The sequence below is a fragment of the Falco peregrinus genome, chromosome 4 (genome assembly GCF_023634155.1).
Source record: "Falco peregrinus isolate bFalPer1 chromosome 4, bFalPer1.pri, whole genome shotgun sequence".
In the NCBI taxonomy this organism is placed as follows: Eukaryota; Metazoa; Chordata; class Aves; order Falconiformes; family Falconidae; genus Falco; species Falco peregrinus.
Window position 1 is genome coordinate 58681937 of NC_073724.1, and position 17309 is coordinate 58699245.

The 17309-nt window shown below is 39.9% G+C and overlaps 1 protein-coding gene across 2 annotated transcripts in view; it reads left to right on the plus strand.

Annotated features, from left to right (window-relative positions):
• The first annotated feature begins 304 nt into the window (after positions 1 to 304).
• ANKRD10 (ankyrin repeat domain 10) overlaps positions 305 to 17309 on the plus strand; it is a 37969-nt gene continuing 20964 nt past the window's right edge. The window contains exons 1-3 of one of the 2 annotated variants that reach the window (XM_055803111.1): positions 305 to 653; positions 6464 to 6616; positions 14908 to 14999. In XM_055803111.1, the coding sequence (XP_055659086.1) occupies positions 453 to 653; positions 6464 to 6616; positions 14908 to 14999 (446 nt within the window). In that variant the 5' untranslated portion in view covers positions 305 to 452. The remainder of the gene's footprint in view (positions 654 to 6463; positions 6617 to 14907; positions 15000 to 17309) is intronic. The other variant, XM_027776987.2, reaches the window with a different exon arrangement.

Consider the following 17309-nt stretch of genomic DNA (forward strand, 5'->3'; position numbering starts at 1 on the left):
CTGGCCCCGCGGCGCAGGGAGAGAGAGCAGCACGGCCGCGCCGGCTGGCTTTCCCGGGCGGGGAGGCCGCTCCCGCCCTGCGCCGCCGAACCGGCCTCCTCAGGCGGCCGCGAGCACCCCGCCGCCTCAGGCCGCGGAAAAAAACGGGCGGCAAGGAGCGGGGGGGGCGGCCGCCGCGCGCCTCCCGCCGCCCCCCGCCCTGCCCCGCCGGCGCTGCCCCCTCCTCGCCCCCGCCGGCGCCCCGCGGGAACCCCGGCCCCGCCCGCGAGGGGCGGAGCGGCGCGCTCGGCCCCGCCCCGCTTCCTTTGTGTTCGGGCAGCGAGCGGCAGCCGCAGTCGCCGCCGCTTCCAGCCTGGGCAGCGCGCCTCTGCCTGATTCTTCTCTGTCCCGCCTTCCTATTCCCCCTCCCCTCTCGCCGCTTTCCCCTCGTCCTGCCCGCTCTCCCGCTCGCCATGTCGCTGGGAGCCGGCCCCGAGGCGGGTTTCTCCAGCGAGGAGCTGCTGACCCTGCGCTTCCCGCTGCACCGCGCCTGCCGCGACGGGGACCTGCCCGCCTTGTGCGCGCTGCTCCAGAGCTCGCCCTGCTCCGACTTGGCGGCCGAGGATTCCTTCTACGGCTGGACGCCCATCCACTGGGCCGCGCACTTCGGCAAGGTGGGGCCCGGCCCGGCTCGGCCGGCGGAGCGAGGGAGGCGGCGGCGGCAGCGGGGGGGGTGAAGGGGAAGGAGGGCGCCAGCGCCGCTCGCGCGCAACGCGGCGCCATCTTTGCCCCTTGCGCGCGCTCTGCCGGGAGGCGCCCGCCGCGCCCCCACCCCCTCCGGTCGCCGCTCCTGAGGGGATCGGGGAGCCGCGGCGCTTGGCTTCTGTCCTGTCGCCGCGGTCAGAGCGGCAGCGGTGGGGCACATCACCGGGCCGGTGGCACCTGCCGCCCCCGAATCACTCATCCTCGCCGCCGGCCGGAGCGGCCTCTGGTCCCGCTGCCCGCCCGGCAGGCTGCCTGGCTTGCTGACAGGGGTGGCCCTGGGTCGCGCAGCCGGGCTTTCAAAAAGGCGCCCGGGTCGCCGGCACAGTGCGGCGGGAGCCAATGGGCAGGAGGAGGGGCAGGGGGCTCCTCCCACGCCGATCCCCTCGGGGCTTGCCTGGCGGGCGCCGGCCGGGGCGGGAGGGAGCGCCGGGGTCGCCACCCCCTGCGCCCGCTGCCTCGCCCGTCCCCTGGCCGCGCTTCGTGCTTTGTGTGCAGTCTAGTCATGGCCCTTATCGCCCTCTGACTCCGCACCTGGAGACTGTTCTGTTGTGGTGCCTGTGTTATGACTACCGGCTCATTAGGAGCTTCGGAAGAAGGTGCTTGGGCTTATAAAGCGCTCCTCTGTTGCCTTCAGAATGAAAAATAACTTTTTTCACGTTTATACGTGAAATTATACGGGGGGTTTTTTTGCACGGTTTATATGCGTGCAGATACGAGAACAGAATTAACTGCGTTGGCATCGCTGCAACGCAGAAATGATTAAGACATAAGTAGCCATGCTAACTTCAAGTGTAAAGATGAGTGGTATCTTGATTTCTTGATTTTATGTAGGTAATGTGGTGAGTGTTCTAGCCTGTGCAGAATTCTGGGCTAGAGGGTTGGGGTTTGGGGTTTTTCCTCATTGTTTGTCTGGGTTTGGATTTTGAGGGACTTGTTGTTCTCCCTCACGTTGCAATATTTTTCTCTTTGTGTGTTGATTGTGTGCCAGGGGAAGAATATAAATGCAGTTAGGCAGTTGTCATTGTTCATAAAAGTACATTAAGAGATGGTTTCTATATGTTATGTGATCTTAACCTGCAGTGCTTGTTTGAGAAACATAGCTAAGAAACAACAACAAAAAAAAGCGCCCCACCCTCAAAACCTCCGAAACTAAATGCTAAATCGGTCTTTTTTTGTTTCAGAAAGAAGGTAATAATCTACACTCAAAAAAAAAAGTGGAGCGCCTTAAATTTTATCATGAAGCACATTCATAGAAATGTGGAGATACTAATTTGGCCCTAGAGTTCTGTTTCCTTTTACCATCTTGTAATTTCTCTCCAGTGCATGCTTGTGGCAGCCTTGCTTTTGTCTTGGAAGTGTGTGTGGTGTTCTGTGTTTTTCTTTCAGCATCTTCAGCTTTCTACTAACCATCCTAGTTTATGTGAGATTTCTGTGTACATTCTAGTGCTAGTTCCTGTTGAAGAGACTATTGCAGAAACAGCTAACAAAGGGAATAAGTTAATCTACAAGATACTGTTTATACTTGCCATCTGCATTCTTGGGTGTCAGCAAAATTTGATACATGTTTTTGTGGAGGTTGCTGCATGTGAGGGGGAAAAATCTGGCAAGAAAAATGAGACTTGTGAAAATGACATAGGCTATAAATGGGTTTTATACAACTTTTTATATATGTACTTTCCTAAAAGCCTTGTGACGAGAGTCAAGGCAAATTCAATTTACAGAAGTTACCCATGTGTTTTATAGTCTTGTTGGCTAGTATTCCTTTCTCTGAGCCAGACAGGGTAGAGTACACTTGAAAAAGTTACAGTAATGTATTTGGAACCCAAACTCAAGTGACGCTGTGTTTGTGTGGTATAGTTATACTTTTATCTTTTACCAGTTAATAGATGTTTGCCAGCAGTGGAGTAGCTGCTCTTAGGGGACATTCATATGTATGTCTTATCTTCTTGTTTATGTTGGGATTTTTTTCCAAATACAGATACATCAAAACTTCAAATGGAGGGTTCTATTTCTCAAGTATCAGAGTTTTAAAACATTAATTTTTGAAATGTTCATCAGTAGTTACCAAACAAGATTCTTTTCACTTCTCTTTTTCTGGATTGTGTGGGATTGTCATTGCATTTGTATTTCTTTTCTTGAAAGAAATTAAATGGTGACAGAACTTCTTGGCTGCCCTTCTGATACAGGGCCATTTAGCAACAGGGTCCACTATACATGTATTGTTTCTAACTGCAGCTCTGTAGGAGGCTGAAATGACAAAACTGATTTAGTTCCATTCTGGAAGAAGTCCTTGCAGACCAACTTCTTTAGAGTGAAATCTACAACAGTTCATACGTGTATATATGCATCTGCATGTACATACAGTATCAGCCTAGGGCTGGTTAACTTCAGCAGCACAGAGGTGTTTCTTTCCCTTTACCTGTTGCACAATTTGAACGCAGAAGAAAGAACTCATCTCAAAGGAGAGTACAAAATCATTTTAGAATAAAGCTATGTATGACTACATTCTTGCATGCAGTTGTAGATGTGCTGCAGTAAGGAAGTAGTAGCAACAGTCAGGTTCCATTATGAATTAATATGTGAAAGAGAAAAGGGGGGGGGGGCATGATATTGATGTAATACTAGTACCAATAAAAATGAAAACACAGTATTTTTTAATAGTTTAGTCTGAAACATACTTCTACAGCTTGCAATGAATAAAATACTAGCAAAGTCGATTGCAAGTGATATTACAATTTGTGTTTCTGGTTGTAATACCTGTTTTATTAATGACAGCATGGACCTCCTTTTAGAGAAAGCAGTAAGTTCAAATTGCTGTGTTGAGTATCTGTGGTAGAGTTTGTGTTTTCAGGACATTACCTGACTGCAGAGAAGTGCTCGTATCCCGAGATGTAAACTAATTCCCATTAGAGTTGCTGTATTCCAATAAGAGTTAATTATATAGTGCCCTAAATTACCCTGGCATTCTGTACATTCCTGAGAAGATGGGTTGGAATGTAAAATTGTTAACAATCTAAAAAGTTGCCAGGGAGGTAGAAAATGAAGGTTTTGCATGAAAAATGAAGTTGCTGTTAATTTGCTTTCTTAGACTAACCTTAATTTAATTTTTCTTTTTAACCACTTACATGCATAGTTTTATTTTTTTCTGACCACATCTGTTTGCTTGTACTCTTCCACTTCTGTTTTTGCCCTTGACTGTTTATGTTACAGGAAGCAGAAAGTAGCAAGTACCTTGTTTCTTCTGAAACAAAAGTAGTAGAGAGAAATGCCTGTCTCTTCCTTGGTATTTTGCCAGTATTGTGGCCTATATGGAGGCCTGTGGTTTTTTCTTCATTAAATCAGTTTAACCTCTGCTTTAGGTATAACAGTACATTGGAAAATGTCTTCTAAAAGGCTGTTTGATGAAAGTGGACTTGTGTGTCTTGATCTCAAGCATAAATAATCAGTGAGGTATTGGTTTTTGTTATGTTGACTTTCCCTATCCACAGAAATAACTTGCCTCAGTTTTCCATCATGTTGGAAGAAGCAGGATTTTGACAGCCATGATGCAGAAGACACTTACTTCAGCTCTTACTAGGATGAAATGTTATGTTTGTTGTTAAACCCCTGTTAGAGAGAATTAAAAAAAAAGTACACAAGAAAACATTTAAATTTGAAGTTGTATAGGTAATGGTGGCATTCTTATGAAACAGTTTAAACAGTGCAAGGTGACACTGGTGAACCAATGTTTTTCCCCTTGCAACTGATGGGCTATAATGCCTGTCTAGTTATGGAAATTTGTTCGGTCCAGTTTCTGTGCAGGAAGTACTACTTATTCCTGAAGTTGTAATGCTTGTCTGAAAGTGTTGTCAAAGTAATTCTATTAAAAGTCTGTTTTAAAAATTGGCTGAACTTTTAATTGTTGTTTGCAGTTACAGGAGAGGGACCTCTTGGTGTAACTGGAGTTTTATTTCCATTACATAGTTGATTAATAATTACAGTGTTACTAAGGTTTAACAGCACTATTGGGGGTGCTAGCATGTGAACACAAAGGAAAAGCTGAGATTAGCAAATACAAAATGTATTTGGGTGGTCTACCATTAGAATTATAAATTTTATTACACCATTTTTTTGATGTATTTTTTTTTTTTGCAGAAGTAGTACTCGATTGCTTTTGAAAAGGTACTTTGGTGCTTTTTGAAAAGGTACTTAACCTAACTTTGGAGCTAGATTCATTAATACTGCCATATTTCAGTCAGTCTCACCCTTGCACATTTACTTCATGTAATTAGTGAGTTAATGGTACGTTTATGTCTAGTGTCAAGTCTATTAGAGTCCAAAAAAGTACTTAGGTATATCCTAAGGGATAGGGTTCATATGTGTGTGTTTGAACTATATGGGGGGAGGAAACAATTGAAGTTCCCAATATATTTGGAAAGCTAATACAAAATAATTCTCTACGGTGGTTGGTACTTTTCTCATGGATGTAATTCATCAAGATCAGGAATTTACAGGTTAGACAAAAAAAGGAGAGACTGACATAAAGCAGTAGAGAAGCACACTGGAGTTGTGGTATTTGTGCTTCTGAATCAGGCTGCCAGCTGACTCTTTGATGCTTTTTAAATTGTTCCTTTATGAACAGACCATTCCACAGCTGTGGTATGGCTAACAAACATTTTCTTTAACTGTGAGAGACTGACCTGTAAATTTTTGTTTTATATGAATCAGTTCCCCGAGTCAGTGTGGTGTTTTTATTGTTTTGCTGTGGCATGTGTGCACAGTGTTGTTTGTTTCCTAACTGCAACAAACGGAAGCCTAGGCTAAACTGTTTATTTTAACATAGTGCATTCCTTTTCCTATCAACAAAAAGACAGTGTTGCTTTGTGACAGGAAAGGAGCAGTTTTTTGGCTATTTTTGAAAGTTGAGGTCATTGTGGCTGTGGTTTGCCTGGCTTCTACAATGTGATGTTAGGAACATTTAAAAATAGTAACTGGATATCTGACACTTCTGGTTAGTGTGATGGGAAAATAAAAGTCAGAATATAGTGTGACAAAATACTGCAATTTTTTAAGACTGAGTGCTTTTCTTTTTTGGTATTGCCGCAAACATGCAACCTATTTTGTTCACTGCTCTTCAGCTGCAGTAACAGGAAAATGGTGGAAAGAATTTTTCCTTTATAAATTTAGCATAGTATTAGCAGTACTGCTTTTCATTACTAATCTGCTGCTGTCTAGGAAAACATTAAAGGAATTTAAAATCTTGTGTTTTTCTGATATCCTTTCTCTAAACTCTTCTGAGAACACATCCATGTGTCTCCTAACAATACTCTTGTTTTGGCAAACGTTATCTAACAATGTGGGTTTAGTATCATGTTTGTAGTTTTGCTGGATCAGAACTTCTCTTCTTTTTTCTTGCCTTCTTAACAGAAGTGAACCAAATAGTTCTTGTAGTCAGAACTGAAGTATTTATGCCCTCTTTTCCCTCATCCTGAAAATAAATGTTGGAATTCAGTTTTAGGGGTGAGAATTAAGTACTTCTCAGGTATGCTCTGTGGCCAAAGGAGGGAGGAGTATAAGGAGGAGGGGGGAAAATGCTAAGGTTTGTATTCTGTCTTGTATTACATCCATGTAATCTCACTAGTAAGTTTAGCCTTTCTAAGTTTTATGTATTTAGTACGTGCTTATTGTCATAGCACATCTGTGTAATATTTTTTGGTTTTATTCCCTCATGTCTTTAAAGCTGGAGTGCCTAATGCAGTTAGTAAGAGCTGGAGCTTCTGTAAATGCCAGTACAACACGTTTTGCTCAAACACCAGCCCACATTGCTGCTTTTGGAGGACATCCACAGTGCCTGAATTGGTTGATTCAAGTGGGGGCCAACATAAACAAACAGGTATGGACTTGTGTGTATTTCATGTCTGCATATAGTTTTGGAAGGAGTGTCTTGGTCCCTTTTTGCTACATGTATGATCCTTACATTCACATACAGATATGTTATTTTTAACATCAGCTGAAGTCAAATGACTTAATAACCAGTTACAGACCTCTTTGATTATAGTAGAGATAGGAGCAATAAATGTCCTTTAAGCCACTAAAGGTTTGGAGAACATTTGTTTTAGGAAATGACATCTTGCTACTTCTTGAACAAAATGGTGTGCTGTGCTGGTGTTGGCAGCATTAGCAAATACTCTGACACTGTAATGCCTCTTTAGGGGAAAGAAAAAAAGACTAGTGAAGAATATCTTACTTATTTAATATGCTAAGAATTGGAAAATTCACCATTACCTACAGAACCATGAGACCTTTGTGGTACTTCGTGATTAGTCATACATCTAGTACATACATACATGGCATACAATAAGGTCTGCCATGGTTTATTTTAAAGGTGCACCTGGTTTCATACTGTTGTCCATTTTGGATTACTTGCAAAACTTTTCTGGTAACTTCCTGCAAATAGATCAGAAACATGTACTTTACTAACAAAGAAGGAATGGGTGACTTTTATTTTTTTTTTTAATAGTTTTCCATTACTTTTACTGTATGGATAATGATTTATCTGGTAGCAGAGAGTGCAATAATACAGCAAAATTCCTGTAAAGGAGTGTTGTACTCTGGTACAATACCAGAATCAAGTGCTTAAAACTATCATGCTTTTGGGGAAAATATTTGCAGTACTGAATGGATCTATTGTGTGTGCAGGGCATACATAAGGTATGCCTTTGAAACAGTACTCAAAATTATGTATAATATTCTATGAGATTAATTAATACTGCAGCATTTACTAATATGGCACAGCACCCATAAAATGTCTGGTCTGTTAAATCTTGCATCATACTTTTTATAAAATATTTAATGGCCAGACTGTTCCATATGCAGTAGAGTTAAGCTAAGTCTGCTGAAGAACTTGAACATTTGCTTTTCTAGAGTTTGGTTCTTTTTCTTTTTTAAGCTATGCAAAAATAAGAAATGGGGAAGTTTGTGTTGAGTTTTCAGAAAAGAAGGCTGGTGCATTGAGAACAGCTGTGAGACACCAGGAGAATTGTAGAAACAATGAAGGTGACTGGATGCAGAGGCTATAGATCGCATCTTCTCCTTGATACCTGACAAAAGTAACTTATGCAATAAGTTATTGCTGCATAGTGGTAGAATCTTCAGAAGAGAAAATACAAGAAGTATAAATGCATCTGGAGACCAGGTAAGAATGTAAAGAAATGGTGATTAGAGAGGAAACATGGCATGCACAGAATAAAGATGTACAAATATCTGCTAAATGAGAAGAGAAGAATGAATGAAAATGAATGAATGAGAAGAATGAAAGTTTCCAACTATGAGGATAAAGAGAAGAACTGACCAGTGAGGTTGAAATGGAGTCGAAGAACAAGCTTGCTGTCCTGGAACATGAGGGGGGGCGGGAGGGAAATCGCATCTAGTGGGCAAGGTTATAGTAAAGAAGAAAGTAGCAGCGGGCCCCCCAAAGAAGAGGAGAAGAGTGCAGAGAGATGTCTCCATGGGCTGAGGGCAATATGCAAATGACTGTAAAGGAAAGCAGAAGGCAGTATAATATGCAGTTAAAAGTAGGCAGGAAACTCATTCCAGCCTGAAGTAATCACCAAGACTAGCCAGTGACTCAGGAGTCTTTACAAATTTATGGCCTGTCACCAGAGCAAATACAAATAATAGATCTGTAGTCTTCCACAGGAGGAAGAGTACTGTGATGCTCAAATTTTCTGATAGTGGTGACAGTATCATATAGATTTCTAAAGGCAGATTTGGATGTTGCCAGGCAAAGGACACCAGTATAGATGATACTGGATGTTGACACTGTGGAAGCCTTGTATGTTGTTAATGGTAGGCTCAAGTTACACTTCAATGTAATTTTTTTTTTGCCCCCACAAAATATTAATTGAACATACAAGCAGAGGCAGTTTAGATTAAGTTCAACATTAAAATAAGAAGATAGTTTTGGTTAATTAAAATGGTAGTAGAAACAAAAAAGTCTCTTAAATTTTTTGTTAGGATGCAACTGGTCAGTCCACACTGGTTTCACATGCATGAGCACTGAAAGCTAGGCAGTGTGCCTTGGTGATACCTATAGCAGCAAACTCATCCCACTGCTATTTGGAATGTTTCATACATGGCTATGTAAAGCATAGTGCATGCTTTGCTCTCCCCAGTTCCTCCCAGCTGTTTATTGAATTGCAGTCAAATTCTAATATTCTTGTTTTATTTGAATTCCTTAATAAATGATCATGGTTCTTTATTTAACTTCCAAGCACTTCCAGGTGACCATCTAGGGCTTCCACCCACACTTGAGCTTTTGGAGCACTATTTCCTGATGTGTATTTTGTTTATTCCTTCCAGCTCGCTGACTGATGCTGTACTTCAAACAGACATAGTCACTGGCTAATGGTTGTGTGAGGACAAGTGTTCCATGGACACTGGATACAATACACATGCTGAGAAAGATCTGGGAATACTTGATACTTAAACTAGTAAAACCTTGCTTCCAAACTGACTCCTGGTCACTGGCTACAGACTAACCCATCACCTCTGGAAAAAGAAAAGGATAGCTTCTGAAAAGGAATCTACTCGAGTCTCTCAGTCTTAACGTAAACTTCCGGTACTCAGTAGAATTTGCATGCACGCTTTCTCATATCTGCCCTGAGGTATGGTATTGTAGCCTATGCTGCCTGCCCTGAAGTTTAGGGAAAACTTGAAAATGCGTGTCTCAGTGCTGGTGACAGTTGCCCAGGACTTTTCTCAGGCAGCAACAGTGAAGGACAAATGCTGAAAACTGCTTGTCCCAACTGTACCTTGCTCCCCAACTAAGTTCTGTGAGTATATCCTGTGATGCCCAGCCCTCTTAGATAACTCTATGTGCTGGCTAGAGCCATCTATCTGTCTTAATGGTCAGTGGGCAGTTCTTCCCCCACCCCTGCCAGGATCACCATAAAAAATCACAGGAGAAAGACAAAGTGCCAAGCAATGATCTGCCTGTTTCTACCCAGCAGTGGACTCAAAAGTCCTACTATATTTATATTTTTTCTTTAGCGGGTAGTACCTGCTAATTGTTACTAATAATGTGACTCAAGATCTGCATTTGGCTACCTGCCTGCTCTAGTTCACTTTCAACAATGCAAAGCAATTACACTGCTGCTTTCCCTGAGATTTTTTTTCTGATATTTTATCCTTGTCACAATGCAGTTTATTTCTGTGCTGTTGTACACATTAACATCAGATAATCATGAGTACTTTTTGATTAAAAAGCCTGTTACTTCATTTAAATATATTTTCCCTCTAGCCTCAGCCTGTTAAACATTTCTGTTGTATGTTGACTGTGTTGATTGGCCAGAAAGAGTTGTGTGGCCTGTCTTAAAGAGAAGGGATAAGAAATACTGCATTCTTACAGGTGATGCAACCTTAATTGTCATCTAGCTGGTTGCCATCATTGGCAGTGATGGCAGATAGATGTAGGAGTGTTATACTACCTGTGCTAGCAAGAACTGTAAACACACTAATATCCTTGGTGAGGAGAAAGAAAACGCTCCTTCCTTTGGTATGTTATAGTTTTGCATTTTAAACAACAATTTGGACTAAATCCAGATAAAGGTATTCCATGAGTTCTCACCTGTACTCAAAATTCAGAAGGAGAAACAATCGTGAGTTCAAAGTGTTTTGGCAAAGAATGAGGGCGGAAAGAATAGTCAGTATTCTCCAGCTTCTACTTGTTGGTTTCAGAAAGGGTAGGGTGCTGGATCTAAGAAATCTGAACGGTTTTTGGTAGTGTGATGAGTTGCTAGAACGTGAAATTCAGTCAGTTGAGTTACAGAATGGAGTTAGTTTATATTTCTTGTCAGGTAAAATAGTCCTTCTGTGTCTTTCTTAGATATCTATACTAGAAGTATTTTACAAGTACTTGCATAGTGTTGTGGTTTAACCTTGGTCGGCACATAAGCACCACACAGCCAATTGCTCTTCATGCCATCCCCCCCCCCCGCCCCCCAGCAGGTTGAGGGAGAGAATCGGAAGGGAAAAGTAAGAAAACTCGTGGGTTGATATACAGACAGCTTAATACGTAAAAAAGGAAACAAACCCAAGAAATCAAAGTGATGATAAAAAAATTTCTAAAACCCCCACACCACAACCAAAAAAATCCCACAATTGCTTGCGACTAGCCAACTGATGCCCAGCCAGTCCTGGAGCAACAACAGCTCTGGCAAACTACCCTGCCAGCTTTTCATGCTGAGCATGATGTTGTATGATATGGGATAGTCCTCTGGTCAGTTTGGGTCAGTTGTCCCAGCTGTGTCACCTCCCAGCTCCCTGTGCACCCATAGCCCACTCCTAGCTAAAACACTGGTGTATTACCAACACCACTTTGGTCACAAATCCAAAACATAGCACCATACTGGCTACTGTGAAGAAAATTAACGTTATCTCAGCCAAAAGCAGTGCAGGTAGTTGAAAGCTTTCATTGTAAATGTGGATGGGGCCTCTTTATTTTATAAAGAAATATTTACAGGTAAGTAAGTTTTGGGTTTTTTAGTTAAATGAAAGGGGTGTAAAGGTACCAGTGAGTGAAATGAACTGAATCATACCCAGGGACTTGGAACTTGGAGAACAAAATGGAAAATTTGCTCTTAAGTTCAACTTGACTATCCTAAAGCCAACAGAAATTTGGATCCCAAAAAGAAAGAGGGGAAAACAGTTAGAAATGGCTTTAGACTGAATGAAAAAATAACCATGTCTAAAAGAGGCCTGAGAATAAGCAGAGTTTGAGGGGAAAAAAAAGCAGAAGAAATGTCTTTTGAGGTTAGCAGCATAGTGAGGAAATGCAAACCGATCAATCAAGCTGAGATAAATTTACTGATTTAATCCAAAAGACTCTTCAGCTGCATGAATAAGGAAGGAAGCTAAATACTTTTGCAGTAAAATGGAAAAGAAGTCAAAGGTTATCTAGTCAACAGCCCAAAGCTAGAGATGACATTCCTTGTCTTTGTGGGAGGGTAGTAATGCTTCTCCAAGGGAAAGGTGGGAGGTGTTGGACAGTGGCAGTGAGCTGCAAAAAGTAAATGTGTCTATGGTGCCTCATGCCTCTTTTTGTCATCTCCAGGACCACTGTACACAAAATACTTATTGTCTGCAGAAGCAAATGTACATTTTATCTTGAATGCTAAATTAGTAAAACATGATTGGTCTTTCTGCTTATTGGTTTACAATGTGAATTCTGGATTGTGATACACATCTGGGCTGTTGGTACAGTGTTACATCAGAAGGGTAAATGGGACCCTGAAAAGTTCTGTTCTAGATGTGAAAGGCCCGTGTAAGTTATGGATGTTTTTTTCCTTGGAATATGATTACTGAAGCACATATGGGAACTGTGGACAGTTAGAAGGATTATGAGATATTATCAAGGATAATTAGGAGTTTGTAAGAGCCCCTCAAAATAAAATAACTTTTTTTTTTGGCTATATGGAGCAAACAAAAAAGATAGTGAAGAGGTGTCTTATCCATGAAAATGTGCTAGCCATCTAGACCCTGAATTGCTTTCAGATGCTTCTTGGAAGAACCTCTGTTACAGTGCTTTTTACGTTTGGTGCAATCCATTTCAGTTGTTGCATCAAAACAGAATTGTTCTGGAGTTCATAGAGTATTTTCCTCTGTATGCGTGATTTGAGTGTGTTGAAAAATTAGACATTTTTCAGTGGGAGATATTTTTTTTTTTCCTTTCAGTCTAGCTCATAACCCAGAGAGGATTTCTTTGTAGAGCTAGGAGGCTATTTTAGAAATTGTTTCAGCACAAAGAGATTTGTTCCGTAGGAGAACTTCAGAAGTAGGTAATGTTAATGATGACTGAAATTTAGGTGCTGTAATTAACATGAATGCTATAAAAATCAAAATCCATATAGTCCGTCATTCTCTTAAGTATTTGCTCAATTCCTTAGCTTTTAGAGAAGAACACAAGGTTTTTTGGGCCAGTGATTGAAAGAAGCCCTTCTCGAGACATATATTCTCTTATGAGCTATTAACCTTTTTCTGGTTGCTGGTGACAGGATGGTTAGCTGCTATAAGCATAGCTTATTCTTGTAGTGCAGTGGCAAGGAGTCCTTTTGCAAAAGTCTTTTCTTATTCTGGTGTTCCCTCACAGCAACACTTCATAATTCAGTTCTCTAGATCTTACTGTGGGCAACATGCTAGGCTTATGGGGCTGATGGAGATTTTTGCCGTATGCATGGCTAGTTAAGCTAACTTGCCCTAAACTGAACTTTATATTGAATTATTATCTTTTAAGTTAGAGTTGGGTTTATAAATACTAATGCTGAACAAAGGAGGCAATTCACATCTTTTCTGCACTTTTACCTCTGACAAAAGTTGGGGAAAAGGAAACTAACAAAAAGATGAATCGAAGACAGCTTCTGTGATGGGAAGACATATTACACTATGAAGAAAATTTTCCTGGACAAATGAATTTCCATGTATAATGGAATTGTGTCCTCTGTTAAGCATGTCTGTAACATCAAGAAAAGTTATAAATAGAAGAAATTATATAAACTTCATTGGAAAGCAGTCTTCTATTCATCAGCTACAGGCAACCATCTTGGAAGGGCTCTATGGCTCTTTTCTAATCACCAAGGGCTCCAGGGAGTTTTCTGCTATTTTCTTTCTCAACTTCATGTCATCCTCAGCAATTTTCCTTAGTTTATAAGAAAGTAAACTTTGATACTATTGTTGTTCTCTGCTGGGGGGCACTAGGTGGTTTGCTATTAGGCTGAATATATGTCTTAAGCACTGGTAAACTGGCTTACCCTCAGTGAATTTGTAACTTGTTATAAAAATACTTTACCATGAGCTAAAATTGGCAAGGAGAAAACTGAGAGTATATAACAGATAATTCAAAATTAATTTTCAGGTTACATTTACGTGGTCTGAAAGATGTGATTTAATTTCTTAGAAGCTTGGCAGACAAAAAAACCTTGTTACCTTCTATCTATCAAGATGGTAGTACGATTGTATTTTGAATACATTCACATTGCAAATAAAGCTAAAGTGTAACCAGTATTGTGGAGTTAGGTGTCAACACTGTTGTGGATAAAGACTGGTAAGTCAGTAAAGGTGCTGTGTTACTTTAATAGCTAGTGTTGATATTTTAATAAAAGGAATGGAGAAGCAAAAATGAGGCACATACAGTTAGAATATGCCAACTATCAGTGGAGCAGACAAGCAAAGTCTGCCAGAAATCTGGAGAGAAAGAAAGAAGGTGGGGAAGAAAGGAAAAAACCCAGCCTCGCTATGCATTGGAAGTGTTGAGGGTTGTGATAATTAAATCATGTAACAAACCAGTAACTGAACATTTACTTGATACTTCAAGGCCGTATTTCATTACAGATTCTTCTCTGTGGTTCTTAATACTGATGGTTAATTGCAAGTACTCAACTTCATCTGCAGCCTGTAGATCGTGATGCATGGCATTTACCCGCAGCTTGCCAGTTGCATTTGTAAATTCTCCCTGTTCTCTATGAAGATAGTTTGTAGAGAGGAGTTGCCCGGAAAGTGATACACTTCTCCGAGTATGTTTGCACATAATACAAAAAGATTAAATTACTGGATGTGCTGGTTAACAATAATGGAATGTAAATGGGTAAAAATAACCAAAAAAGAAAAGCATATGGCACATGCCTCGACGTGTATATATCTCAGGGGAGATCTGGCCTGTCCTGGTGAGTATTTGTGATGCATTACAGTACTATGTAAATGTGTCAACAAGATTTGAAAGCAGTCTAGTCCCACAAACTTGGCCAAGCTGCTTCTGATTTCAGGATGACTTGCTCAGCCCAACATACTGGGAAATAAAAGTGCTAGGAAATAAAGGTGTTGGAGTATCTTCTTATAGTGGTATATGTTGTGGGGTTTTAGCAAGTTTTGCTGAATATGACTCTGCTGATTGCTTAGTTGTCGAATAAGGCTTATCTTGTGAGTTAGATGCCCTTAGCGTTATTTTTTGCTAAATATTTAATGTACATGACACTCTATTGCAAATTTTAAACAATAATAAAGTACCTGATGCATTTGCTAGCTAATAAATGCTGCTTTTATATATCTGCTTTCTTAACTAAAGTGAGTAATATAAAAAGATTTTAAGTTTAAGAAAGATTATGCTTGACAAAATGCAGTTTGTCTTTACAGGATTATGTTGGTGAAACTCCTATTCATAAAGCAGCACGGTCTGGTAGTATGGATTCCATAAGTGCCCTTGTGGCTCATGGTGCGCAAATAGAGTAAGTGAGGTATTTTTTTTTGTTGTTGATTGTTGTGTGTTTAGCTAACTAACTTAGACCAGTAAATGTAGATACTAATGTCAGAAAGAAAAGTCAAAACAGCAGACACCTGATTGAAAGAAAGCTAGACATGTTCTACTGTAATGAAGCCCAAGGTGTTTTGCATGTCTAGTAATACAGTTTATTTTACTTAAGTGATACCAGTATGCTACGTTACTATTGCATTTATATCTGATATATTGAAATACTTACCATGCTTCTGTCAAATGACCCCAAATCGTACACTTTTAACTAGTGTGTAGTTAGTTTTTTTCCAACAAATTTAAACACCTTGCACTGGTGAATAAATATAAAAAACAATGCGAAAGCAACATTATGTGCAAAAAAGCAACTCACACACTCTTCACAGTTAGTTTAATACTGTTTGCTAGTGTATTGTATATTTGCCCTGTTAACTTTTTTCTTTAAAGGTTTATGTACTGCAAAAACATTCAGAAAATCTCACAAACTTTTGCAACTTTCAGCATGGACAAAATGGATGCAGTTTTCACCTAGAAATGTTGAGTATAAGCTCTATGGCTTATAATAATGTAAATATTTTAGCAATTTGTTTTAATTAGAACTAGCTTTATTATCTTAAATGGTAACTAGTTACTGTATTTTAACCTGCAATATGAAATTTTTAAGTTGTGAAATAAGAATTATGTAATTAATTTCTTGTTTTACCCTTTGGTTTCCATCTTACTTTTTTTGTAATGCTGCCCTGATAAACTTACCATAAAATTTAACTCCTTCAATGGTATCCTAGAGTATTCAGGAAATACTGTATCTTCTAAGTAATAATAATTTAAAAATCACTTGATATGAAGAGATTGCTTCATAGAAAAATGACACTGAAATAACTAGTGCAGCTGTCTCGGTTATTGACAAGCTCATGAAATCAGTCATAAATTGATACATTCCCATTTTGTACTCACTTCTGGATATCTTAACATAAACCTGGATTTAAATTTACTGTGGAATTGAGCAAACCTTAATTATCATCATCAATTAGTATGTAATCTTCTGATTTTTACGAAGTATCCAATGAAAAGAGAAGTTGTGGAACTGCAAAAACAATGTGAAATGAGTGAGTTAAAGAGTCTGGTAAAGAAGAGGATGTGTTACGTCCATAGGCCTTTCAAAAAAAGAGCTGATAAACTGAGGTAGGAGACGTGGCTGCAACTTTTAACTTCCTGAACTAAAATTTTGCCTTTTAAACATTGTATTCGCAAGCCATAGACAAAAATTTCTGTAAAACTTGGAGAGTGATACCTGTCTTTGGTCACAGCTATTTGCAGCATAAGTACCATAGGTTTACAGCAGTTTTATTGAAGAGGAAATAATTTGAATTCTCAGTTTTCTAACTTTGAATTCCATCTGTGTTTCAGTAGGATAGACTTGTCACAAGTTCTATAGGTAATTAAATATAAAATTCTATCCAGGAAATGGTAAGATCAGGGATGCAAATGTAATAGGCTGGTGGAGCAACCTATGTTTAGTCTTTTTAGGGGATCAGGACTGTCATCTGAGAGAGCTAGCTGTTTGACTGATTGGAGTGAGGATTTTTTCCCATAGAACCTAGTTTACAGGCTCAGTATGTTAAATTAGGCCAAATCCATGTATGTGATTTTGGCACAGATTAATTTTGGATTATCTGGGTTTGAAAACTGGCCCCATATCTCTTAAGTTATGTGGATTTTCTGATTTTTGTAACAACTTGAAAATGTAGATGCCCTGAAAGTTTTGACTCCTTTATTTTATGGCTTCCATTAGAAGAAAAGGAAGAGGGATTTTATGCATATATTTGAGTTCTAATTTGTATACATTAACTGAAATGATAATTGACTATATAGGACCAAGGCAAAAATTTCAGTAAATACAGAACTAAGCACTAACTATAACTAAGGTGCTGATCTGTACTGATGGTGAATATGGCCCTTTTTTATGGGGATTAGATATTCTAATACAGTGTTTTCTTTATTTATTCATACAGTTATGGTATCAAAATCTAGTTAATGTGAAGATGCAGAAAATACCCTTGTGACTGCAAATAGTCAAATATACTGCTTATATGTGGTACTTAGAGCATACATAAAGTATTGCACATCCCTAGTTTTTTATAGCTAGTAGAACAGGGATGTTAAGATCTCGTTATTACACAAACACTAGTAATCAGTAGTGTAATATGGCAAGAGATGTGTTTTTTTATTATCGAGTGATTATTGAAATACTGCTGTTAAAATGAAGTAACTTGGACTAGTGTAATCT